General features: G+C 38.4%; 1 protein-coding gene across 1 annotated transcript in view; it reads left to right on the top strand.

The window, feature by feature from the left end:
- LOC136261460 (scavenger receptor cysteine-rich type 1 protein M160-like) overlaps positions 1–27,562 on the top strand; it is a gene marked incomplete at its 5' end in the record, with an annotated part of 163,506 nt that overhangs the window by 56,159 nt on the left and 79,785 nt on the right. Inside the window, 2 exon segments of the mRNA XM_066055468.1 lie at positions 19,446–19,769; positions 24,664–25,230. Coding sequence (XP_065911540.1) covers positions 19,446–19,769; positions 24,664–25,230 — 891 coding nt within the window.

The raw sequence follows: 27,562 nt of genomic DNA, 5'->3' as shown, positions 1-27,562 counted from the left end.
ATTTCATGTTTATATGATCCAATATCCACAAACTTGTAGTCAAATTCAACCCCCGTAAAGAATAAGTTTCTTTTTTACAGAAAGTCCAAAGCTTATTCGGTTCTAAAGTTATAATGATGATAAAACAGGTCACTATTTTCTCCCACCCATGGACCATGTTAAATAGGCATGATAGGTCAGTGAACTACCATGGGGTAGTACATATCCAGGTTATACTCTGTGTGGTGGGATTATGTACAAAATCCAATTTGTGTGCTTTTTACTATTTGAAATATAATTTATTCACAAAATGTTACTGTTTTCATATGAATGCATTAACGAAGACAGTTGCTTGTGTTCTGTAGTTTGTGATTGCAGGAGTTTCTACTGTAGACTATTAAATTCCTATATGTGACCCATGCAGTCTGAGAAAATCGGTCTTAGCGCCCATGTCAGCAGATTCAATTTTTCACCCAGGACACAAAGCTACATGAATAAACTATCTATTTCCACAATCAAAATCAGCTAGACTTGAGTGGTCTGGTTTTGCTGGCTGCTTTTCCCAAACCCAATGGCGATCCGTACGTGTGGTGTGGGGCCTTAATGGAGCTCTGGTCAGCCTGGGGATGACTGTATGTGGCTGTACAGCTCTGTGGTGTTCAATAAGCACCTCTGCTGTGAATTTTCTTTCAGTTTAGCCAGTTTTGAGACCTAAATGGCCCAAAACTTGGCCTAATTCATCCCTTGGCCTTCCCTTTCAATTTTTGAACACCATCTTGCCTGCCTTCCAGGGCCCCTCGCCTCCCACCCAATTTGCAGCTCGCCTGATACAGTCAACCTCGGTTTAAAAACTATCTAAAATGGCGGGAAACTTAGTTGTTGGCTACTTGCACAGTGGATGCTCTGGAAGGTAAGGAATTGGGGTAAAACATGTGAAAATTTGGTACGCATAGCTTCAACCATTGGCGAGCTGCAACACACTAAATACTTAAAACCGGCGTTTCTGGATACTTTTAAATAGGCGATAAGCCCGGTTTTCTCAGACTGGGTCACATGTATTGTTCTAATCCAATGCCTCTGGCTTTAATCCAGAATACATTTGTAATCTGACAACAGCTGTTTGCTGCACCAATATGACTTTGTCTGTTTGATATTGTCTTGATAACTCAACATCCTCACAAAGTTTTTCTGCCACATTTAGCACTGAGGTTTAAGTTCACTGTAGCTGTGTAGCATAAGCAACTCGCTTCTACATGTCTACAATTTATAGCAACAATGTTAATCTCTTTATTCAATGCCATGTTAACAAGTATTGTATTATAGTCTCATAATATATGGGAGTGCCGTAATGGGTGATTACTATGTCAGTTACAAACCAACCACAGTCATTCTAGAGAACCAACTAGGTAAGATGAGCACACTGCTCATATATCAAGACACACGGTAGTGTGTCGTGCGGCCCAAGTAGCCGGCGCGCCACACCGTGAGTATATTTACAGGAAGAAAGTAAACGTGATTTTCACACCTTTGTAGCTCCGTGATTCCTTATCCTATTAAACCCAAAGTTGCTACAGAAATGCCGGCGAGGTAGGGGAGTCCACATACCAAATTTGAAGAAAATCGCTCCTGCCATTTCCGAGATACGAGCGGCCAAAGTTTGGGTTTTTTTCTTCGTTTTTTTCTTCTTCTACTTCTTCTTTTCGCACACTTTGCAAAATCCGCAATAAAACACGAATGCGTGCTTGGATCGGGCTGAAATTTGGCACACTTAAAGGGCTCATTAAGGCGAATCTCAGTACCAAGTTTGGTAGGAATCTGATGAACATTCACGGAGTTATGACCGATTATCTGCGTAAAATAAGGTCGAAGGTCTGTCACGCCCACAGGGTAAACCGCTTGAAGGAATGAGCTGAAAATTGCTATGTAGATGGAGTAACTATCGTAGGAGTGCCTTTTTGTGGTTTGAAAGGAATCCGGTTAAAGGCCATCGAGATATGACACAAAACCCAACCTATGTCACAATTACGTGATCGACCAGCCAAACCGCTTAGAACAGTGAGCTGAAAATCGGTGTGTAGCTGGAATAATTATCATAGAAAGTCCTTGCAGTAGTACAGAAGAATCGGATTACAAACCACTGAGTTATGATTCCAAAGCCAACTACGTGTAGCATATGCGAGATCGAGATACTCTAATAGAACAGTCATCCTAATAAAGCATTCAGCTACGTTTATAACTTACTCCATTATAGAATTTCTTTGGCATTGCAAGTTATTCTGTAGAGAGTTCAGCTACAAACAGTTAATCTTATAGACAATTCAGCTACAAGCAAGTCATCCTGTAGAGAGTTCAGCTACAAATATGTTGCTGTAGAGATTCAGAACATTATAAGTCACACTGAAGAGAATTCAACTATAAACAAGTCACCTTGTAGAGAGTTCAGCTACAACAAGTCACTCTGTAGAGAATTCAGCTACAAACAAGTCACTGCGTAAAGGGTTCAGCTACAAAAAAGCTACCTAGTAGAGAGTTCATCTAGATCAGCTACAGACAAGTTACTTTATGCAATGTTCAGCTACAAGTAAGTCACTCTGTAGAGAGTTCAGCTACAAACAAGTCACTCTGTAGTACAAACAAGTCACCATGGAGAGAGAGTTCAGCAACCAATCAAAAAACCACCATGTAAAAGAGTTCAGCTATACAAACAAGATATAACTCTATAGAGAGATCAGGTAGAAACTTAACAGATCACACTGTATATCAGCTAGAAACAAGTCATCCAGACTGAGTAGAGAGATCAACTAGAAAACATCACCTTGTAGAGAGTTCAAATCACCCTGCAGATAGTTCAGCTGCAAACAAATCACCCTATAGAGAGATCAGCTAGAAGAAGTCACCTTGTAAAGAGTTTAGCTACTAAGAAACTACCATGTAGAGAATTCAGCTATGAACAGATCATCCTGTCGAGAGTTCAGCTAGAAACAAGTCATCCTGTAGAGAGATCAACTAGAAGAAGTTACCTTGTAGAGAGTTCAGCTACAAAGAAACAACCATGTAGAAAGTTCAACTGCAAACAAATCAAACTGTACAGAGTTCAGCTACAAACAAATCACCTTGTAGAGAGATCAGCTAGAAACAAGTCACCCTGTAGAGAAATCAACTAGAAGAAGTTACCTTGTAGAGAGTTCAGCAGCAAACAAACCATCATGTAGAGACTTCAGCTGCAAACAAATCACCCTGTAGAGAGTTCAGCTACGAAAGGATCACCCTGTAGAGAGTTCAGCTAGAAACAAGTCATCCTGTAGAGAGATCAGCTAGAAGAAGCTACCTTGTAGAGAGTTCAGCTACAAAGAAACCACCATGTAGAGAGTTCAGCTGCAAACAAATCGAATTGTAGAGAGTTTAGCTACCAACAAATCACCATGTAGAGAGTTCAGCTAGAAACAAGTTATCCTGTAAAGAGATAAGCTAGAAGAGGTTACCTTGTAGAGTGTTCAGTTATGAACAAACCATCATATAGAAAGTTCAGCTGCAAACGAATCACCCTGCAGAGAGTTCAGCTACGAGAAGATCACCCTATAGAGAGTTCAGCTAGAAGAAGTCACCTTGTAGAGAATTCAGCTGCAAAGAAACCACCATGTAGATAGTTCAGCTGTAAACAAATCATCCTGTAGAGAGTTCAGCTACGAACAGATCATCCGGTAGAGTTCAGCTAGAAACAAGTCACCCTGCAGAGAGATCAGCTAGAAACAAGTCATCCTGTAGAGGGACCAGCTAGAACAAGTCACTTTGTATGTAGAAAGTTCAGCTACAAAAAAACCACCATGTAGAGAGGTCAGCTACAAACAAATCTCCCTGTATAGAGATCAGCTAGAAGAAGTTACCTTGTAGAGAGTTCAGCTACAAAGAAACCATCATGTAGAGAGTTCAGCTGCAAACAAATCACCTGTATAGAGTTCAGCTACAAACAAATCACCCTGTAGAAAGGTCAGCTAAAAGAAGTCACCCTGTAGAGAGTTCAGTTACAAAGAAACCACCATGTAGAGAGTTCAACTACAAACTAGTGACCTTGTAGAGACATCAGTTACCTTGTAGAGAGTTCAGCTACAAAGAAACCATCATGTAAAGAGTTCAGCTGTAAACAAATCACCTGTAGAGAGTTCAGCTACAAACAAGTCTCCCTGTAGAAAGGTCAGCTAGAAGAAGTCACCTTGTAGAGAGTTCAGCTACAAAGAACCATCATGTAGAGAGTTCAGCTGCAAACAAATCACCTGTAGAGAGTTAAGCTACAAACAATTCTCCCTGTAGAGAGATCAGCTAGAAGAAGTTTCGTTCAGCTACAAACAAATCACCCTGTAGAAAGATCAGCTAGAAGAAGTTACCTTGTGGAGAGTTCAGCTACAAAGAAACCATCATGTAGAGAGTTCAGCTACAAACAAATCACCTGTAGAGAGTTCAGCTACAAACAAATCTCTCTGTAGAGAGATCAGCTAGAAAAAGTTACCTTGTAGAGAGTTCAGCTACAAAGAAACCATCATGTAAAGAGTTCAGCTGCAAACCAATCACCTGTAGAGAGTTCAGCTACAAACAAATCTCCCTGTAGAGAGATCAGCTAGAAGAAGTTACCTTGTGGAGAGTTCAGCTACAAAGAAACCATCATGTAGAGAGTTAAGGTGCAAACAAATCACGTGCAGAGAGTTCAGCTACAAACAAATCTCTCTGTAGAGAGATCAGCTAGAAGAAGTTACCTTGTAGAGAGTTCAGCTACAAAGAAACCATCATGTAGAGAGTTCAGCTGCAAACAAATCACCTGTAGAGAGTTCAGCTACAAACAAATCTCCCTGTAGAAAGGTCAGCTAGATGAAGTCACCTTGTAGAGAGTTCAGCTACAAAGAAACCATCATGTAGAGAGTTCAGCTGCAAACAAATCACCTGTATAGAGTTCAGCTACAAACAAATCTCCCTGTAGAGAGATCAGCTAGAAGAAGTTTCCTTGTAGAGAGTTCAGCTACTAACAAATCACCCTGTAGAAAGATCAGCTAGAAGAAGTTACCTTGTGGAGAGTTCAGCTACAAAGAAACCATCATGTAGAGAGTTCAGCTGCAAACAAATCACCTGTAGAGAGTTCAGCTACAAACAAATCTCTCTGTAGAGAGATCAGCTAGAAGAAGTTACCTTGTTGAGAGTTCAGCTACAAAGAAACCATCATGTAGAGAGTTCAGCTGCAAACAAATTACCTGTAGAGAGTTCAGCTACAAACAAATCTCTCTGTAGAGGGATCAGCTAGAAGAAGTTACCTTGTAGAGAGTTCAGCTACAAAGAAACCATCATACGCATGTAAACAGTTCAGCTGCAAACAAATCACCTGTAGAGAGTTTAGCTACAAACAAATCTCCCTGTAGAAAGGTCAGCTAGAAGAAGCCACCTTGTAGAGAGTTCAGCTACAAAGAACCATCATGTAGAGAGTTCAGCTGCAAACAAATCACCTGTATAGAGTTCAGCTACAAACAAATCTCCCTGTAGAGAGATCAGCTAGAAGAAGTTTCCTTGTAGAGAGTTCAGCTACAACAAATCACCCTGTAGAAAGATCAGCTAGAAGAAGTTACCTTGTGGAGAGTTCAGCTACAAAGAAACCATCATGTAGAGAGTTCAGCTGCAAACAAATCACCTGTAGAGGGTTCAGCTACAAACAAATCTCCCTCTAGAGAGATCAGCTAGAAGAAATTACCTTGTAGAGAGTTCAGTTACAAAGAAACCACCATGTAGAGAGTTCAGCTGCAAAGAAATCACCCTGTAGAAAATTCAGCCACAAACAAATTACCCTGTAGAAAGATCAGTTAGAAGAAGTTACCTTGTAGAGAGTTCAGCTACAAAGAAACCATTCTGTAAAGAGCTCAGCTGCAAACAAATCACCTGCACAGAATTTAGCTACAAACAAACCACCCTGTAGAGAGATCAGCTAGAAGAAGTTACTTGTATATTGTTCAGCTACAAACAATTCACCCTATAGAGAGAGCAGCAAGAAGAAGTCACTTTGTAGAGTGTTCAGTTACAAAGAAACCACCATGGAGAGTTCTGTAATAAATATATGTATTATATATATAATTTGTACATTTACTGATAAAATCAGAAATATTTAAAGTACATCTGCTTCATCTTTTCTTCTTCCTGTGGAAAAGAAAAAAAGACAGGTTAAAAAAGTTCCAAAGCCGGCCTATGGCCGGATAGGCCGGCTTTGGGGTATACAAATACAAAAAGAAGTGAAATCTAATCCAAAACAGCCAGCTGTAAAAAAAGTGTGCAGCCCTCAAAAAGGCTATGGTGAAAAAAGATGTGAAATCCAAGGTGGCGGCCAAGAAATGGCTGTGATGGTAGGTTAATGGTAAAAATTTTAATAACGGCAATTTAGATGAATTTTTTGCCAAGACCAAGCGGCACAAAAATTCACCTGAATTGTTGTTATTAAAATTTTTACCATCACAGCCATTTCTTGGCCGCCACCTTGGATTTCACATCTTTTTTCACCATAGCCTTTTTGAGGGCCGCACACTTTTTTTACAGCTGGCTGTTTTGGATTAGATATCCTATAGCTAGGTACTGGTCATAGTGCAAGTTTAAATCAAAACATTTATCCAAAAGTAGTGTGACTTTATAATTATGTTGTACGTTTTAAAATAATTGTCTGGAATGTAGAAACTTAGTAAAAGTTTCTTAATTCTTATTTGTATTTATTGTATACAGTTTAGTTTACTGTGTAATATCAAAAGGCTTGCAATAAGATACTGTATAGTGAAGGAATTGACAGTTTATTTTTGAATAGTATTAAATAATATAAATGCCATAATATCTAGATGTACAGATCACCAGTAAGCACTGCTTAATGCCAGTTTGTTTAACACCAGTTCCTTACAATAATATACACCAAATCATGACACACTAACATAATCCTTGGTATACTGCATTAAGGGTGCTCTAGAATGACATTGTTGGAAATTAAGAAGAAGGGTGATGACTAAAATGTTTAAGTCAAGTTAAGTGTATTGGTTATTTTGTATCCCACGGGCATTAGCACCATTTTAGGCATATGTGTCCTATGTCATTTTAGATGAGTGGGTGTGTTTATATGCAGAGTTAAAAATAACAGTTGGTCACCGGCCAATCTCCAACCACATTTGCTTATTTTAGAACACATGTTGAAGTCTTCAGCCACTTTTCAGACTACATGATGATGTACATACTGTAGGTCTATTGGGCACGTGTTTTGCTACATATGCAGCTGGCTATCCATAAAATTTAATGGTATAAACACTTGTCATGGCAACCTCTGGTCCATCCTTCTGTATCATATTACAACAATAATTCATGACTGGCTATCCAACTTTCTAACACTTTGCAAAATATTAGGCTATTTGTCCCACAACTTTCTGCATGTTATTTTGAGCTCTGCTGTATAATGTAAACATGTTTTGTGAAGGCTTTGACAGCTCTATTAGGGTATTTGAGCATTCTATTAGAGTGTATTGATCTTTTTCACGGTTTTCAACCCCACTCCAAGAAGGATAGTTTTGGTGAAATATCGGGGGCTAAGCCCCCTTAGAAGACCAAGCCCCCTAGCCCTCAACCCCTCTCCCTTCCACCACTGATGACATTTACTACTAACTACGGTTAAACCCCAAGTATGTTTACGACTATGTTATATACGTTATGCTACTTTAACTTTGTTTTGAAGCATACCGTAGATTGAGTTGAAATGGGAATGATACTCTGGTTTTGTCAGAGGTTCACATACAGGCTCAGGAGGATGACAATACTGTCAACTAGTAAGATGTTGACATACAAGTAAGGGAATAATGCTAAGGATGTTTGAGAGTGAGAACCATCCTTCCATTCAAGGTTAACTTTTCCCATCATAATACCACCGATGCTTGGCACTCTTTCCACTATAGACTGTATTCCAAATGACGTCATGAAATAAAATAGCTGTGGTTATTTGTAGGGTTTCCAATGTAAAAATTTGACTTCTTCAAAATAGTTTGCTAACTGCTGTTACATGTTGGACTAACTCTCACTTGAATACAGCAGCAGTAGCAACAAATTCCATTACCTTCTTGGGGTAGAAATCGATCGAAATATCTGCAAAATCCGACATCACGAGCTGTAACTCTCAGAAGCCTTGATCCTTTATCGCAATTCTGGAGTTCAACCTTCCTCTGTGTGTAAACCTTCACCTAAAAGCATTGGTAGTTTGATTGGTGAAGTAGGTTTCCTGTAGGTGAAGTAGGTTTCCTATGATTATAGTCCATAGATATAATCTATGGTGCTGCATACCATCCTTCATTTTGAAATTAGTCGCCCCCACATAATTTGTCCTCTAAGGGCACGGCTTAAAGAATGACACAAGAGTACAACTGCGGTTACCAGTTGTTGACACAAGCTGTGAGTAATTAGCACATGTAGCTAGCTTAAAAGGAAGTGTGCAAAATCGCCTAATACAATTGTCACCATGCATTATTGCATTTTATAGCACCCCCACACAAAATTACACATGTAATTACAACATACAGAGGAGATACATGAATACCAAACACTTTTCACAACAATAATGTAAGAATTGTACAATAATGACTGTAATATAACTGCTATGCAAATGTTTTCCAGTGGCCCGCCATGGTAGCAAGTCTCACATGACGGCATGTATATTCATCCAAACACAATTGGAGTAACGAGTGAGTATGATGACAACAAGTTGGCATGACTCCATTTGTAGAATCCAGATGAGTGGGTGTGGCTCCAGTATGTCTAAACAGTTAACAAACATTCCTGCTATAAATACGTGCTAGAGTTGCAATATAATAGTAATAGTATTTAAATGCAATAATACATAGTCTCCATTGCATCACTATCAAACGACACTAAGTGGAGGTTATTGTTGCATCTCTAGTATGTACACTCTATCAGTACAACCTGTCTTAATGGCCACTAGTATAGAAAGACAACCACTCTTGAAAAGCCAATTCCAATTGAGAATTTATACACTGTTACCTGCTGAATGAGTGAAGGTGGCAATAAACAAGTTCCACCGTAATTTATACAAGTGATCTGATCCTGTATATTCTGTCAGTGGATGAGATCCACTTGGCCAGGACAAAATGTGACTCAAGTGCCCTGGATGATCCATACTCAACCAACTTATGACCCAGTGGCACAATGGAACTGACTATTTATAGAGAATACAATTATATTTATTTCTAAGATGTGTGGATGTGTGGACACATTACGACACATTACGACACATTACATGTACATACAAGACATGCTACGTACTGTTTTAGCATTTCAAGTCACCACATTATACACGTACCAGTCAACAATGCTTCATAGTGCCCATCAGTAAACCTGAAGAAAAGTTACGAAAAATAAAAATTCACATAAGTACAATGAAACCTCATTAATATGGCAGGCTGTGGGACCAAAAAATTTGGCCTGAATAACAAGGTGGCCTTATTAATGAATAAGGTCATAAGTAATGCTTAGCTATATTTGGGACCTACTAGAGGTGGCCAATATAATGAGGTGGTCTTATTAAAGAGGTGGCCACTAAGTGAGGTTTCACTGTACATATAGTTCACAATATTGTGAACAATATTAATGGTTAACAATATACACTGAAACCTGCAGGTCACTTCTTGTGGAAGATTGCTCTCTACACAAAATGACACATTCAGAGATTGTATTTAGATGGATGATACAGTAACGCATTGTGATTTCAATACTCGTGATGTGTCACTGCTAGGCAGCAACCATATACACGGCACTGCCACATCGCACTTGCTCGCACACACAATTTTGCTAAAGATTTCACAAATTGATAATTAAGGGGTGTGGCAACTAGCTGTTTCGCTCGCAAGACTGTGTGGCAGCTGTTTCCCTTCTGTACAAGTGGCCACCAAGACAGGTCCACTGTGGATGAAAGCCAGGCATTAGATATTTGGTATTTCATGTGTTGAAGACATTCCAGGACTTCTGGTAGTCTCAAATCTCACCACAGTTTAACTCAGGCAGTGTTGTGGTCACCACTAAACTACTAGAATGTTGTGTTATGTTCATCTTATGCTTGGCTACTATATTGTAGAACTGAAATGGATACTCTGAAAAATATATCCTATGGATAATGACTTCATCACTTTCTTCATCAGGAGCTTATAAGGACCAATAGTGAAACTTTTTACACTTGGGGCTGACAGTCAACTGCCTATGTCTGAAGCAGTGCTTTTGGTGCTCTAACAGATTGGCTGCCCCCTTGCTGCCAGCACTCACTGTCTCATACGCTGTCATACACTAAATCCATCTCTATAGCCAGTTAGAACAGCATGCTTCTTACCTTTTTTTAAGGCCGCATAATGCAGCCACCTCTTTAAAAGGCAAGGTCAGAAAATTTTGTCCCTACGGCCTGAATAATGACCAGTTTTCACTGTACTATTAGTGATTAGTCATCATGGGGGATTATTTATTAAGACACTAAGATATACAAATGCTACAACTTCTAAATATAGCAGTAAATTTTTTACCCTGGTCCAATGTCTCGTAATAATCGTGACTTATTTATTTATTATTTATTTATTTGTACTGAGCAGTCAGCCCTGCTGGTATGCTCAGGGAAAAAAAAACAAAACAACAAAAAACAGTTCTAACTTAACATACAGTAAACCAATTGTTCAACTAATTACAAGCTAGTACTAGTGTGGTAATATGATTGTAAAAGTGATGTGAACGAATCTGGATCAGACGTTTCAATGATGTTAACAGGCAAGGTGTTCCATTCTTTAACAGTTCTTGAGAAGTAGCTGCTCTGATATGATCTGGTGGATGGTGATGGAATTATGAGATGCAATGGATGGTATGATCTAGTTTCTCTCGTTGATGGTAAGTAATATGATGGTATGCAGATGGCAAGCTGGTGATGGAGTGCCTTGTGCAGGACTTGTAATCTAGATATCTTGCGACGAGTCTCAAGAGATGGCAGGGATAATTCGTTTAACATTGCTGAAACTGAGCTAAATCTACTATAGTCATTATAAATCCATCTGGCTGCACGACGATGTACCTTCTCTAATTGCTGAATTTGTGAATTGTAGTATGGATCCCACACAGCTGATACATATTTCATTTGTGGCCTCACCATTGTGATGTATGCAGATTTCTTAACTCTTTGTGAGCAACTACTAAGATTACGTTTCAAAAAGTTGAGGGTTTTTGTTGCCTTTGCTGCTATGGTGGATGTGTGAAGACCAGGATAATGACTTGTTAATTAAGATGCACAGATAAGAGTGTTGCTCAGATGTTTCTAATATACGGCCGTTCAGTATGTAATTATGTGTGATGGGTGAAGTATTCCTTGTGCATTGCACTACAGCACATTTCATGACATTAAAGTTCAGTTGCCAGGTGTTAGCCCATTCAGATAACTTGTTCAGATCTTGTTGGAGCTGGATGGTGTCTTCTCTGCTATTGATTATTCTGTAAAGTAAACAATCATCTGCGAACATCCGAAGAGGAGAATCAATATCATTTGCTATGTCGACTTCGTGAGAGACTCTACTGTGACAAATACATGTTTATCATATGTGCTAATCGCCTTTTTACAATTAAGTTTTACAACACAAATACATGTATAGTTAAACTCACCAATTGCGACTAAATTCCTTCAACACGAAAAGACAAGTAATGAGACAACCTTGGAGACAACAGCCACACAAGCCTTTTCTGGTGCGTTTATTTAGTAGTAATATAAATTTTAAAGGCGTTTATTTACAACAGGACATAATTACGCGCCCCTCTATTGTCTCTGTACATACTTGTCTTTTCTTTACTATTCTCATTTCATTTCACAAAATCTCTTGGCAGGGGCGTAGCTTCTTCACTTGAATTAGTCAATGCTTGAAGTAGATCGAGATACTCTAATAGAACAGTCACATTTCTACAAGTGCCATATTTTTATATTGTAAAGTCTGTAAGTAGCTAGTAATTTAAACTATACAATCCGATGCTAAGCAGAAGTTGTAACTATGCTAAATATTGATTGTTGTGTTACAGCTGTTTTGTGACTGCTCTAATAGAGTATCTTGATCGTTTCAATGCAGTACAAGATGAAAGGCAAAGTGTTGTTAAGGGTTTACTGGGTGTTAGTTGACTGCAGTTGCATGCCACTAACAGGGCCGTCCAGAGAAATTAAAGGGCCCAGGGAAAAGAGTTAAAGAGGGGCCCAGGGGCAAGGAAGGGTCTAGATCCTGACTGCTCTATTAGAGTATATCGATCTTTCTTTAAACAGGTATTCAAGTGGCCCCTTTCGGGCTGTGGTAGGGGGCAAAATACCCCAGTTACCCCCAATGTGGGCGGCCCTGGCCACTAAAATTACAGTTATATTTTAATATTCTGTCACTGTAATCTGGGGTTTCTGTCAAAACCATGGAAACTCACCTACTGTTATCAACAGTGCATTGCTTATTCTAACAAAAAGCATTGAAATCCCATCCAAAAACAGCTTATAGCTGTAAAAAAAAGTGCGCGTCCAAGTAAAGCAGAGTTAACTGCGACAAAAAGTAATGATATCATAATGCGGCCATGTGCGAGGTGTGCAAGTTGTAAAATTAATCTAATCCAAAACAGCCAGCTGTAAAAAAAGTGTGCGGCCCTCAAAAAGGCTATGGTGAAAAAAGATGTGAAATCCAAGGTGGCGGCCAAGAAATGGCTGTGATGGTAAAAATTTTAATAACAACAATTCAGGTGAATTTTTGTGCCGCTTGGTCTTGGCAAAAAATTCATCTAAATTGCCGTTATTAAAATTTTTACCATTAACCTACCATCACAGCCATTTCTTGGCCGCCACCTTGGATTTCACATCTTTTTTCACCATAGCCTTTTTGAGGGCCGCACACTTTTTTTACAGCTGGCTGTTTTGGATTAGATTTCACTTCTTTTTGTATTTTGTATACCCCAAAGCCGGCCTATCCGGCCATAGGCCGGCTTTGGAACTTTTTTAACCTGTCTTTTTTTCTTTTCCACAGGAAGAAGAAAAGATGAAGCAGATGTACTTTAAATATTTCTGATTTTATCAGTAAATGTACAAATTATATATATAATACATATATTTATTACAGAACTCTCCATGGTGGTTTCTTTGTAACTGAACACTCTACAAAGTGACTTCTTCTTGCTGCTCTCTCTATAGGGTGAATTGTTTGTAGCTGAACAATATACAAGTAACTTCTTCTAGCTGATCTCTCTACAGGGTGGTTTGTTTGTAGCTAAATTCTGTGCAGGTGATTTGTTTGCAGCTGAGCTCTTTACAGAATGGTTTCTTTGTAGCTGAACTCTCTACAAGGTAACTTCTTCTAACTGATCTTTCTACAGGGCAATTTGTTTGTAGCTGAATTTTCTACAGGGTGATTTCTTTGCAGCTGAACTCTCTACATGGTGGTTTCTTTGTAACTGAACTCTCTACAAGGTAATTTCTTCTAGCTGATCTCTCTACAGGGTGATTTGTTGTAGCTGAACTCTCTACAAGGAAACTTCTTCTAGCTGATCTCTCTACAGGGAGATTTGTTTGTAGCTGAACTCTCTACAGGTGATTTGTTTGCAGCTGAACTCTCTACATGATGGTTTCTTTGTAGCTGAACTCTCCACAAGGTAACTTCTTCTAGCTGATCTTTCTACAGGGTGATTTGTTGTAGCTGAACTCTCTACAAGGAAACTTCTTCTAGCTGATCTCTCTACAGGGAGATTTGTTTGTAGCTGAACTCTATATAGGTGATTTGTTTGCAGCTGAATTCTCTACATGATGGTTCTTTGTAGCTGAACTCTCTACAAGGTGACTTCTTTTAGCTGACCTTTCTACAGGGAGATTTGTTTGTAGCTGAACTCTCTACAGGTGATTTGTTTGCAGCTGAACTCTTTACATGATGGTTTCTTTGTAGCTGAACTCTCTACAAGGTAACTTCTTCTAGCTGATCTCTCTACAGAGAGATTTGTTTGTAGCTGAACTCTCTACAGGTAATTTGTTTGCACCTTAACTCTCTACATGATGGTTTCTTTGTAGCTGATCTCTCCACAAGGTAACTTCTTTTAGCTGATCTCTCTACAGGGAGATTTGTTTGTAGCTGAACTCTCTACAGGTGATTTGTTTGCAGCTGAACTCTCTACATGATGGTTTCTTTGTAGCTGAACTCTCCACAAGGTAACTTCTTCTAGCTGATCTTTCTACAGGGTGATTTGTTTGTAGCTGAACTCTCTACAAGGAAACTTCTTCTAGCTGATCTCTCTACAGGGAGATTTGTTTGTAGCTGAACTCTATACAGGTGATTTGTTTGCAGCTGAACTTTCTACATGATGGTTCTTTGTAGCTGAACTCTCTACAAGGTGACTTCTTCTAGCTGACCTTTCTACAGGGAGATTTGTTTGTAGCTGAACTCTCTACAGGTGATTTGTTTGCAGCTGAACTCTTTACATGATGGTTTCTTTGTAGCTGAACTCTCTACAAGGTAACGTCTTCTAGCTGATCTCTCTACAGAGAGATTTGTTTGTATCTGAACTCTCTACAGGTGATTTGTTTGCACCTTAACTCTCTACATGATGGTTTCTTTGTAGCTGAACTCTCTACCAAGTTAATTTCTTCTAGCTGATCTCTCTACAGAGAGATTTGTTTGTAGCTGAACTCTCTACAGGTGAATTGTTTGAAGCTGAACTCTCTACATGATGGTTTCTTTGTAGCTGAACTCTCCACAAGGTAACTTCTTCTAGCTGATCTTTCTACAGGGTGATTTGTTTGTAGCTGAACGAAACTTCTTCTAGTTGATCTCTCTACAGGGAGATTTGTTTGTAGCTGAACTCTCTACAGGTGATTTGTTTGCAGCTGAACTCTCTACATGATGGTTCTTTGTAGCTGAACTCTCTACAAGGTGACTTCTTCTAGCTGACCTTTCTACAGGGAGATTTGTTTGTAGCTGAACTCTATACAGGTGATTTGTTTGCAGCTGAACTCTCTACATGATAGTTTCTTTGTAGCTGAACTCTCTACAAGGTAACTTCTTCTAGCTGATCTCTATACAGGGAGATTTGTTTGTAGCTGACCTCTCTACAGGGTGATTTTTTTTTGTAGCTGAACTTTCTACATACAAAGTGACTTGTTCTAGCTGGTCTCTCTACAGGATGACTTGTTTCTAGCTGATCTCTCTGCAGGGTGACTTGTTTCTAGCTGAACTCTACCAGGTGATCTGTTCGTAGCTGAACTCTCTACAGGATGATTTGTTTACAGCTGAACTATCTACATGGTGGTTTCTTTGCAGCTGAATTCTCTACAAGGTGACTTCTTCTAGCTGAACTCTCTATAGGGTGATCTTCTCGTAGCTGAACTCTCTGCAGGGTGATTCGTTTGCAGCTGAACTTTCTACATGATGGTTTGTTCATAACTGAACACTCTACAAGGTAACCTCTTCTAGCTTATCTCTTTACAGGATAACTTGTTTCTAGCTGAACTCTCTACATGGTGATTTGTTGGTAGCTAAACTCTCTACAATTCGATTTGTTTGCAGCTGAACTCTCTACATGGTGGCTTCTTTGTAGCTGAACTCTCTACAAGGTAGCTTCTTCTAGCTGATCTCTCTACAGGATGACTTGTTTCTAGCTGAACTCTCTACTGGGTGATCCTTTCGTAGCTGAACTCTCTACAGGGTGATTTATTTGCAGCTGAAGTCTCTACATGATGGTTTGTTTGCAGCTGAACTCTCTACAAGGTAACTTCTTCTAGTTGATTTCTCTACAGGGTGACTTGTTTCTAGCTGATCTCTCTACAGGGTGATTTGTTTGTAGCTGAACTCTGTACAGTTTGATTTGTTTGCAGTTGAACTTTCTACATGGTTGTTTCTTTGTAGCTGAACTCTCTACAAGGTAACTTCTTCTAGTTGATCTCTCTACAGGATGACTTGTTTCTAGCTGAACTCTCGACAGGATGATCTGTTCATAGCTGAATTCTCTACATGGTAGTTTCTTTATAGCTAAACTCTTTACAAGGTGACTTCTTCTAGCTGATCTCTCTATAGGGTGATTTGTTTGTAGCTGAACTATCTGCAGGGTGATTTGAACTCTCTACAAGGTGATGTTTTCTAGTTGATCTCTCTACTCAGTCTGGATGACTTGTTTCTAGCTGAACTCTCTACAGTGTAATCTGTTAAGTTTCTACCTGATCTCTCTATAGAGTTATATCTTGTTTGTATAGCTGAACTCTTTTACATGGTGGTTTTTTGATTGGTTGCTGAACTCTCTCTCCACGGTGACTTGTTTGTACTACAGAGTGACTTGTTTGTAGCTGAACTCTCTACAGAGTGACTTACTTGTAGCTGAACATTGCATAAAGTAACTTGTTTGTAGCTGATCTAGATGAACTCTCTACTAGGTAGCTTTTTTGTAGCTGAACCCCTTACGCAGTGACTTGTTTGTAGCTGAATTCTCTACAGAGTGACTTGTTGTAGCTGAACTCTCTACAAGGTGACTTGTTTATAGTTGAATTCTCTTCGGTGTGACTTATAATGTTCTGAATCTCTACAGCAACATATTTGTAGCTGAACTCTCTACAGGATGACTTGCTTGTAGCTGAATTGTCTATAAGATTAACTGTTTGTAGCTGAACTCCCTACAGAATAACTTGCAATGCCAAAGAAATTCTATAATGGAGTAAGTTATAAACGTAGCTGAATGCTTTATTAGGGTGACTGTTCTATTAGAGTATCTTGATCTCGCATACCGTATATGACCGTATAGAAGCCCGGGCGTTTATTTCCTATGAATCATTTTTGACCCGGCGTTTAAACGAGACCGGCGTGAATTTGGACCCGGGCGTTTATTTCTTACTAGCCACTCGTTGAGAATGACAGGTGCCAATACAAGTACCTGCGAAATACGAAATCCATAGCCCATCACGTACATAAACCTATTTGGACTCCTCTGCTGGTTGAAACATTGGAAGTTGGGCGGAAAGATGACAATGACCACGATAAATACGCTATGGCCATCACCAGAAGAGAAGGCATAGTCGAACAAGACAAGACACCTAGACTGGTGACGAGACATCACTGTATAGTTAGCAGCTGACACAAGTTTAGAACCCCTTTCAGTGCATATCATTAGCACCCCGGCGTTTAAATGAGCCCATGCAGGCGTTTATTATAACAGTCCCCTAGCTGTACCCGGCGTATATTTGAGCCCCTGCGTGTATTTGAGCCCGGCTTTAATACGGTCATATACGGTATGCTACACGTAGTTGGCTTTGTAATCATAACTCAGTGGTTTGTAATCCGATTCTTCTGTACTACTGCAAGGACTTTCTATGATAATTATTCCAGCTACACACCGATTTTCAGCTCACTGTTCTAAGCGGTTTGGCTGGTAGACGTGAAAACTAATAGTTTTTTTATTCATAAAAGTCGATCGCTTAATTGTGACATAGGTTGGGTTTTGTGTCATATCTTGATGGCCTTTAACTGGATTCCTTTCAAACCACAAAAAGGCACTCCTATGATAGTTACTCCATTTACATAGCAATTTTCAGCTCATTCCTTCAAGCGGTTTACCCTGTGGGCGTGACAGACCTTCGACCTTATTTTACGCAGATAATCGGTCATAACTCCGTGAATGTTCATCGGATTCCTACCAAACTTGGTACTGAGATTCGCCTTAATGAGTCCTTTAAGTGTGCCAAATTTCAGCCCGATCCAAGCACGCATTCGTGTTTTATTGCGGATTTTGCAAAGTGTGCGAAAAGAAGAAGTAGAAGAAGAAAAAAACAAGAAAAAAAACCCAAACTTTGGCCGCTCGTATCTCGGAAATGGCTGGAGCGATTTTCTTCAAATTTGGCATGTGGACTTCCCTATCTCGCCGGCATTTCTGTAGCAACTTTGGTTTTAATAGGATAAGGAATCACGGAGCTACAAAGGTGTGAAAATCGCGTTTACTTTCTTCCTGTAAATATACTCACGGTGTGGCGCGCCGGCTACTTGGGCCGCACGACACACTACCGTGTGTCTTGATATTAGCTAATCAGATAATACAATGTTATTGTTAAAGTGTTAATGAGAACTATGTGATGCTGCTAGTTTTTAAGTGTGTGAGCATCTTCATAAATGCCACATAAATTTAATTCTCAATAAAGCAATGTGTATAGATTCTCTGATAGTAATAAATAGTTTGAGTTTGGCCGCCTTTCCTGTATACAGCAATGCTGCGAACAAAGGAAAGGTGGCCAAACTCAAACTATTTATTACTATCAGAGAATCTATACACATTGCTTTATTGAGAATTAAATTTATGTGGCATTTATGAAGATGCTCACACACTTAAAAACTAGCAGCATCACATAGTTCTCATTAACACTTTAACAATAACATTGTATTATCTGATTAGCTAATATTAATTTTACAACTTGCATACCTCGCACATGGCCGCATTATGATATCATTACTTTTTGTCGCAGTTAACTCTGCTTTACTTGGACACGCACTTTTTTTTACAGCTATAAGCTGTTTTTGGATGGGATACCAGTTCCTAGACCCCCTGAGTACTAGATCATGGCAAGTTTGTATGCTTTGCAAGTATACAAAAATGGAATCTTCAACTAGAGTAGGGACCATAGCACAGCAACAAAAAGTACTGAAACAAGCTGGAGTGGTGCATGATATTAAATTACTGTAAAATAATAAGAAGTATTATATCTTTACTGTGCTCAAGATATCATAATGGAAATGCACAGTAGGAATATAACACTTCTTATTGTTTTACTGTGATTTAATTTCATGCACTACTTCAGCTTGTTTCAGTACTTTTTATCAATGTACTATGGTCCCTACTCTAGTTGAAAATTCCAAATTTTTTTTTGTATTTGTTTGTTAACTTTTTTGTAAATATTTATTATGACTAGTGAACCCATGCATACCACATCAAATGAAAGAAGTGGCATGCTTCCCCAGTTATATCAATTATCGTCTAAAATTGAAGTATCCATTATGCTTTGTTGTCAGGTATGTTCAATCTGTTACACATCAGTATGAATCAAGAACTGTTTGAAAAACACCTCTGCAATCAAAGTAGTTACTATTAAAAATACAGACAATTACCATTACAAAAGGAAACCATCATGTGGTACTGCCAAATCAATATTTTTCACTGTCAAAAAAGATGAATGGGACACAAAGGAGGACACTGGTAAATCCATGAAGAATGCATTGTACATACTGTTGTATGCCAAAGGCATTGAAGCAATGCTGAACAGTGAAAGAATCAAGACCGCAGTTAGTTTTACCTAACCAATACTACCTCATCGTCGTCTGGGAAAAGTGAGGCTGGTTTTTGGATGATGTTTTTCATGGTCCACGCCTACTGTCCCTACTATACTGTATGATTAGCTGCATTTGTTTTTATAGCTATTCTGATCAGATTAGTAGGAGGCAGTTCATACAATGAAGGTAGAGTAGAAGTCTACTACAATGGTGGTTGGGGTACAGTGTGTGATGATGGATGGGATGATACTGATGCTGGTGTGGTGTGTAGACAACTGGGATTTGGATCATATGGAACAGCAGTGTATTCAGCTGGGTTTAGTCAAGGATCCGGATCAATCTGGTTAAGTAATGTTGTTTGTACTGGTAGTGAACCAACACTGGCCAGTTGTGGTCATCCTGGAGTTGGTCTTGCAAGATCGTGTAGTCATGGTGAAGATGCTGGAGTGAGATGTGGCAATTTACCAGGTAATCATGTACTATATAGCACTCATGTTCCTATTAGCAGCTGCAGTGCATATAATATTTATGCATGACTTCAGTTCTGTGCTCCCTTTTCAAATTGGAATTATTTTTGTGCCTACATATTCAGCCACACCACATACCAAATTTGAGCAAAATTGCCTAGCTCAATGTTTTTGAACTTTGTTGCACTTTAAGATCACGTTTCTGCAAAATCACATATCAAGTTTGGTGAAATTTTGACAAATAGTCATGGATAGAGCTACAGATCATTACTTGCATTAAAAAGGCCAACTTTTTGCCACACCTAATGAAATTTGGTAGGTGTATAGGTTAGCCATCATAGCTCAAACCTTTTGTGAAATTGCACTGACAGCTATACAGTTAAAAGGAGAAATCAACATAGAGTAAAATTGCTAGGTCAAAATACTCCAATAGAACAGTCACCCAGAATGTTTATGATAAATGTTGTAAAAAGTTGTCCAGGGCTCAATCCAGACCTAACCCCCAAACTCTTCGCCACTGAGCCACTGTTGCCAGCTCATAACATCCTAATAGTACAATCATGCATACCTACCTTGGAAGATATTTACTTGTTTATCAAAGAGTGCAAACAAACACAAGCATTGTAATAAACTTTATATAGCCATAGCCATAAACAGACAAGCATAAAATTAGTATTTATTGGTTATTGGTATTGAATCAATAGTAGCGAGGGTTGTCAGCCTTTAAAAAAACTTTTTTTGTTCTTTTGGATAAAAGCATGAAACTTGGTATAAAGTTTGTGTATGACAAAGATAATTTCTCAATTGGGAGCCACCTAAGGTTTGAACTTTGGTGACCTTTACAGGCAATTTTATGTTCAAAAGTGCTAATAATAATAATAATAAAAGCTGTCAATTTTGTATATATTTCATGTTTATATGATCCAATATCCACAAACTTGTAGTCAAATTCAACCCCCGTAAAGAATAAGTTTCTTTTTTACAGAAAGTCCAAAGCTTATTCGGTTCTAAAGTTATAATGATGATAAAACAGGTCACTATTTTCTCCCACCCATGGACCATGTTAAATAGGCATGATAGGTCAGTGAACTACCATGGGGTAGTACATATCCAGGTTATACTCTGTGTGGTGGGATTATGTACAAAATCCAATTTGTGTGCTTTTTACTATTTGAAATATAATTTATTCACAAAATGTTACTGTTTTCATATGAATGCATTAACGAAGACAGTTGCTTGTGTTCTGTAGTTTGTGATTGCAGGAGTTTCTACTGTAGGCTATTAAATTCCTATATGTGACCCATGCAGTCTGAGAAAATCGGTCTTAGCACCCATGTCAGCAGATTCAATTTTTCACCCAGGACACAAAGCTACATGAATAAACTATCTATTTCCACAATCAAAATCAGCTAGACTTGAGTGGTCTGGTTTTGCTGGCTGCTTTTCCCAAACCCAATGGCGATCCGTACATGTGGTGTGGGGCCTTAGTGGAGCTCTGGTCAGCCTGGGGATGACTGTATGTGGCTGTACAGCTCTGTGGTGTTCAATAAGCACCTCTGCTGTGAATTTTCTTTCAGTTTAGCCAGTTTTGAGACCTAAATGGCCCAAAACTTGGCCTAATTTATCCCTTGGCCTTCCCTTTCAATTTTTGAACACCATCTTGCCTGCTTTCCAGGGCCCCCCGCCTCCCACCCATTTGTAGCTCGCCTGATACAGTCAACCTCGGTTTAAAAACTATCCAAAATGGCGGGAAACTTAGTTGTTGGCTACTTGCACAGTGGATACTCTGGAAGGTAAGGAATTGGGGTAAAACATGTGAAAATTTGGTACACATAGCTTCAACCATTGGCGAGCTGCAACACACTAAATACTTAAAACCGGCGTTTCTGGATACTTTTAAATAGGCGATAAGCCCGGTTTTCTCAGACTGGGTCACATGTATTGTTCTAATCCAATGCCTCTGGCTTTAATCCAGAATACATTTGTAATCTGACAACAGCTGTTTGCTGCACCAATATGACTTTGTCTGTTTGATATTGTCTTGATAACTCAACATCCTCACAAAGTTTTTCTGCCACATTTAGCACTGAGGTTTAAGTTCACTGTAGCTGTGTAGCATAAGCAACTCGCTTCTACATGTCTACAATTTATAGCAACAATGTTAATCTTTTTATTCAATGCCATGTTAACAAGTATTGTATTATAGTCTCATAATATATGGGAGTGCCGTAATGGGTGATTACTATGTCAGTTACAAACCAACCACAGTTCATTCTAGAGAACCAACTAGGTAAGATGAGCACAATGCTCATATATATCCTATAGCTAGGTACTGGTCATAGTGCAAGTTTAAATCAAAACATTTATCCAAAAGTAGTGTGACTTTATAATTATGTTGTACGTTTTAAAATAATTGTCTGGAATGTAGAAACTTAGTAAAAGTTTCTTAATTCTTATTTGTATTTATTGTATACAGTGTAGTTTACTGTGTAATATCAAAAGGCTTGCAATAAGATACTGTATAGTGAAGGAATTGGCAGTTTATTTTTGAATAGTATTAAATAATATAAATGCCATAATATCTAGATGTACAGATCACCAGTAAGCACTGCTTAATGCCAGTTTGTTTAACACCAGTTCCTTACAATAATATACACCAAATCATGACACACTAACATAATCCTTGGTATACTGCATTAAGGGTGCTCTAGAATGACATTGTTGGAAATTAAGAAGAAGGGTGATGACTAACATGTTTAAGTCAAGTTAGGTGTATTGATTATTTTGTATCCCACGGGCATTAGCACCATTTTAGGCATATGTGTCCTATGTCATTTTAGATGAGTGGGTGTGTTTATATGCAGAGTTAAAAATAACAGTTGGTCACCGGCCAATCTCCAACCACATTTGCTTATTTCAGAACACATGTTGAAGTCTTCAGCCACTTTTCAGACTACATGATGATGTACATACTGTAGGTCTATTGGGCACGTGTTTTGCTACATATGCAGCTGGCTATCCATAAAATTTAATGGTATAAACACTTGTCATGGCAACCTCTGGTCCATCCTTCTGTATCATATTACAACAATAATTCATGACTGGCTATCCAACTTTCTAACACTTTGCAAAATATTAGGCTATTTGTCCCACAACTTTCTGCATGTTATTTTGAGCTCTGCTGTATAATGTAAACATGTTTTGTGAAGGCTTTGACAGCTCTATTAGGGTATTTGAGCATTCTATTAGAGTGTATTGATCTTTTTTCACGGTTTTCAACCCCACTCCAAGAAGGATAGTTTTGGTGAAATATCGGGGGCTAAGCCCCCTTAGAAGACCAAGCCCCCTAGCCCTCAACCCCTCCCCCTTCCACCACTGATGACATTTACTACTAACTACGGTTAAACCACAAGTATGTTTACAACTATGTTATGCTATGCTACGTTAACTTTGTTTTGAAGCGTACCATAGATTAAGATTCAGACTTGAAATAGGAATAATGGGAATAGGAATGGTTTTGTCTGAGGTTCACATACAGGCTCAGGAGGATGACAATACTGTCAACTGGTAAGATGTCAGTGACATACAAGTTAAGGATTCTACACAAACTATCATACAGTATGGTAGTACTGTATAATTATAGAGAGATCACGGAGATTTGGGTTTTCCTAGCCAATAATTCACCCTAAAACCAGCTTTACAACTCCATCCTGACACCTTGGTAGTATTGGTTAGGTATAACGAAGCCCAAAATACCTTCAGTACAATCCTAAAGGCTTGCAATAAATTGTTACAAAATTTTTTTTAATTATTCAATGGAATTTTCTACTGACTAACTGCCTGCCTGCCTGTCTGATGCCTTCAGGCAAGTATAACTTGATAACGGCTAAGGCTATGGGTTTGATTTTTTAACTGTTCGACATTGCTTCGTCCCAAAACGTGCCTTTTGGCATACCACAGTGCATATAATGCATACATCATGGACTTACTTTTGTCCTCCTCCTTTGTGTCCGATTTCTTTTTGCTGACAGCCCAAGGTGTCAATTCGCAGTAGCACTATACATGGCTTCCCTATAATATTTTTGTAAATGGGAATCATCAGTATTTTCCGTGGTGACTGGATTGATTATAGAGACGATTCTAATACTGTTCTTCATTTGTAATGCTGTGTAATGGGCTGAAAATAGCTGAAAGCAAAGTATAATAGCAGCTGCACTTTCGAGGCAGTAATTGATAGTTGGGGCATGTGAATTGTTGTGATTTTGTGGTGACTGGATTGTTGCAGAGACACTTCTACTTTTTTTGTCTGTAGCACTGTGTAACGGGCTGAACATAGCTGAAATGGAAGCATAATGGCCACTGCACTTTCAAAGCAGTATTTGATAGCTGGGGGGAGGGGGTGTTGTTCAGACAAAAACATTAATTCTGGCCCCATCCTTTCTTTTGATGCAGTATGCATGGATTCACCAGTCATAATAATGCTACAAAACAGTGAACAGCAAGTTTAAGGAAAAATTAGGAATTTTAAGTTCGATTAGGGATCACAGAAAAAAGGTAGGGAAACAAGGGAGGTCTCGTACACCTGCAGATGTACTAGTGAACATTTAATCCATAATTCAGTCTTGGGGTATAGGCTGAATTAGGGATTAATTGTTCACTAGTATATGTGCAGGTGTAGGCAACTTCCATTGTTTCCCTACTTTTTTCTATGATCTCTAAACAAACTTAAAATTCCTAATTTTTCCTTAAACTTGTGGATTGAAGATTGAGCAAGATTGAGCATAAAACAGATGAGCTTGTGGTTAATTTTAGCTGTACTATGTGTGTAACTGTGCTGTGTGTAACTATACTGTGTGTTGGTTGTGTATAACATACAATGTTTTATTCTAATACAGGTCTGGATTTAGTGTTTGTTTTAGACACCTCTGGGAGCATTGGACAAAACAGTTTTAATATTGTTAGAATGTTTGTACAAAATGTTTCTACATCCTTGACTGTTGGTTCAACAAGAAGCCAAGTTGCAGTTATTCTGTTTTCTTCAAGCTCGTATGTATATTTTAATCTTACAATTCATGACACAAAAACATCATTAGTGCAAGCTATTAATGGACTACCATATGATGATGGAGGATCTACTGAAACTGCAAGTGCTTTACAACTTTTAGAAAGAAGTTATTTAGATGGGTCCTTGGGAATCAGAAGAGGGTATAAGCATGTTGCTGTTGTTATTACTGATGGGCAATCAAGTGACAGAAGTGCTACAATACATGCTGCTAACAGTCTCCATTCAAACACTGATTTTATAATTTATGCAGTTGGTGTTGGTGGGGCACAAAATTCTGAACTGTCAACTATTGCAACAAACCCTAATAATGTTTTCTCCACTGTTTCATTTACAGATGAATTATTCCAACAATTTTCAAGTGAAGTGATACAACAATTGGATTCAATATTGTCACATGGTAGGTTTCCACAAATTAACATAGTGTTAAGCACATTATTTTTACTACATTAAAGCATAATAACTTCAATTAATGTTGGTGTGGATCACAGCAATTGTACCAAGATGCTTTTGCATCTAGATCCAGAGAATTATATACATGTATATAACACTTTGCGTGGGCAGATCAAAGGTATAGACATTGGGTGGCCTGCAGTTCGAATCCTGGGGTAGGACGGATTTTTTTCCTTTAATTGGCCCTTTTCTGTTTCACCTTATTGTTAGCTAGGTTAAGTAATCATTTAAAGTCTCCAGTTCTTGTTAGGTTAGGTAATACAAAGGCTGCAGCACATTTTGCTGTCAGACCTTCAGTGCTGGTCACTGTAAAGTACTACTACTACTACTAATAATAATAGTATGCATATATGATATTATCATGTGGTCAGAGCATTATTTGTATAATGCCTAGGGCATTACTTATTGAGATAATGTTGTTATCGAGATAAAATGGGACCGAATTTGACAACTTCCACACACATCCAATTTTCTGACTTCAACAAACTGTAACTTGACTACTCGTTAAACATTTGACCTAATATCCATAGCATTGTAAAATACCAGGTAAAAATTTGTAACTAATGGCATACTCCTACATTGAGTTATGGTGTTTCAAAGTCATAAAAGTGGGTGTGTGTGGAAGCCTTGTTTTGTAAAATTTGGTCACAAATTGGTCTTCGTTATCGAGATATAAGTACTATTTTCATTATCACACAGCCCTATTCATGAGGCAGCGGTACTGCCTTGTTTGTTCTATAAAAGCTCAGACTGAAGTCAATTATGGGAATAAATTTTTGCTAACATGATTATTATCACGAGTTGGGGTTTGGCAACTAGAAGCACTCAGATGAAGGAATTTCAGTATCCTTGCCATTCTACAAGTTAGGAAACATTAGTTGAAAGTGAGAACTAGCTAGTCTTCTGTGCATACACAAGCATTTCGGTATGTTTTCGAATATGGACCATGCATACCCAAATAACAGATAACACAAGTTTACCATGCTACAACAAAGCTTACCCCTTTAGGCCTTTAGTATATGTTGTAATTAGTCTTTAAACAACTTGATAGCATTAGAACACTTGTAAATTACCCGCCATTCGCAAAAACTCAACTTTTACTATATCTCCTGAAGTTAACTTGTGTAGGGAGATGGTCTCTTAGCACAGCTGACCACTATAAAACAGGTTCCACTGTACAATTGTAATGATATCACATATTATATCTAACTTAGCATCTAATAATTATGTTGGAAATACAATCTGTAGTATGTATAAGATACTATTATTGCATGATGTGTGTGGGTGGGTAAAATAGGGCTCTGTTTTACTCTAATAAATGGCTATAACTATTGAATAGTGAAAGCTATGGACTTTCCTCTGTACTCTTTAGAGCAAGAGCATTAATTTGATACCACGTTTGCAAATTTTGAACCATGTATAAGTAAGATAGATGAAAAACTGATAGTTAGGTTGCTTAAAGCCAAATTTAAAACTAATGTGGACACAAGTGACAAAAGTACCAAACTTTCTCCACATATATATATCAAGACACACAACAGTGTGTCGTGCGGCCCAAGAAGCCGGCGCGCACACCGTGGGTATATTGACAGGAAAAGAGAAAATGTCATTTTCGCACTTTTTTATCTCGGTGATCCATTATCCAATTGGAACCAAATTTGCTACAGAGTTGCCCGCCAGCCAGGGGAGTCTACATACCAAATTTGAAGGAAATCGCCCGAGTCATTTCCGAGATACGAGTTTCCAAAGTTTCGGTTTTTTTTTCTTTGTTTTTCTTATTATTATCTAATCCAAAACAGCCAAGCTGTAAAAAAAGAGTGCGGCCCTCAAAAGATGTGAAATCCAAGGTGGCAGCCAAGAAATGGCTGTGATGGTAGGTTAATGGTAAAAATTTTAATAATGACAATTCAGGCGAATTTAGTGCCAAGACCGCCACCTTAGATTTCACATCTTTTTTCACCATAGCCTTTCTCAGGGCTGCACCCTTTTTTTACAGCTTGGCTGTTTTGGATTAGATTTCACTTCTTTTTGTATTTGTATACCCAAAGCCAGCCTTGGGGATTTTTTAACCTATCTTTTTTTCTTTACTACAGGAAGAAGAGAAAGATGAAGAAGTTTTTAAATACTTTAACTAATTCTGATTTTATCAGTAAATGTACAAATTATATATATACATGTAATAATGCATTTATTACATGTTAATTATTCCCTACAGATAACTTGTTTCCAACTCTCTACAGGGTGATTTGTTTGTAGCTGAACTCCCTACAAGGTAACTT

This window comes from Dysidea avara, chromosome 7, assembly GCF_963678975.1.
Source record: "Dysidea avara chromosome 7, odDysAvar1.4, whole genome shotgun sequence".
In the NCBI taxonomy this organism is placed as follows: Eukaryota; Metazoa; Porifera; class Demospongiae; order Dictyoceratida; family Dysideidae; genus Dysidea; species Dysidea avara.
This window is presented reverse-complemented; position numbering and strand designations above follow the sequence as displayed.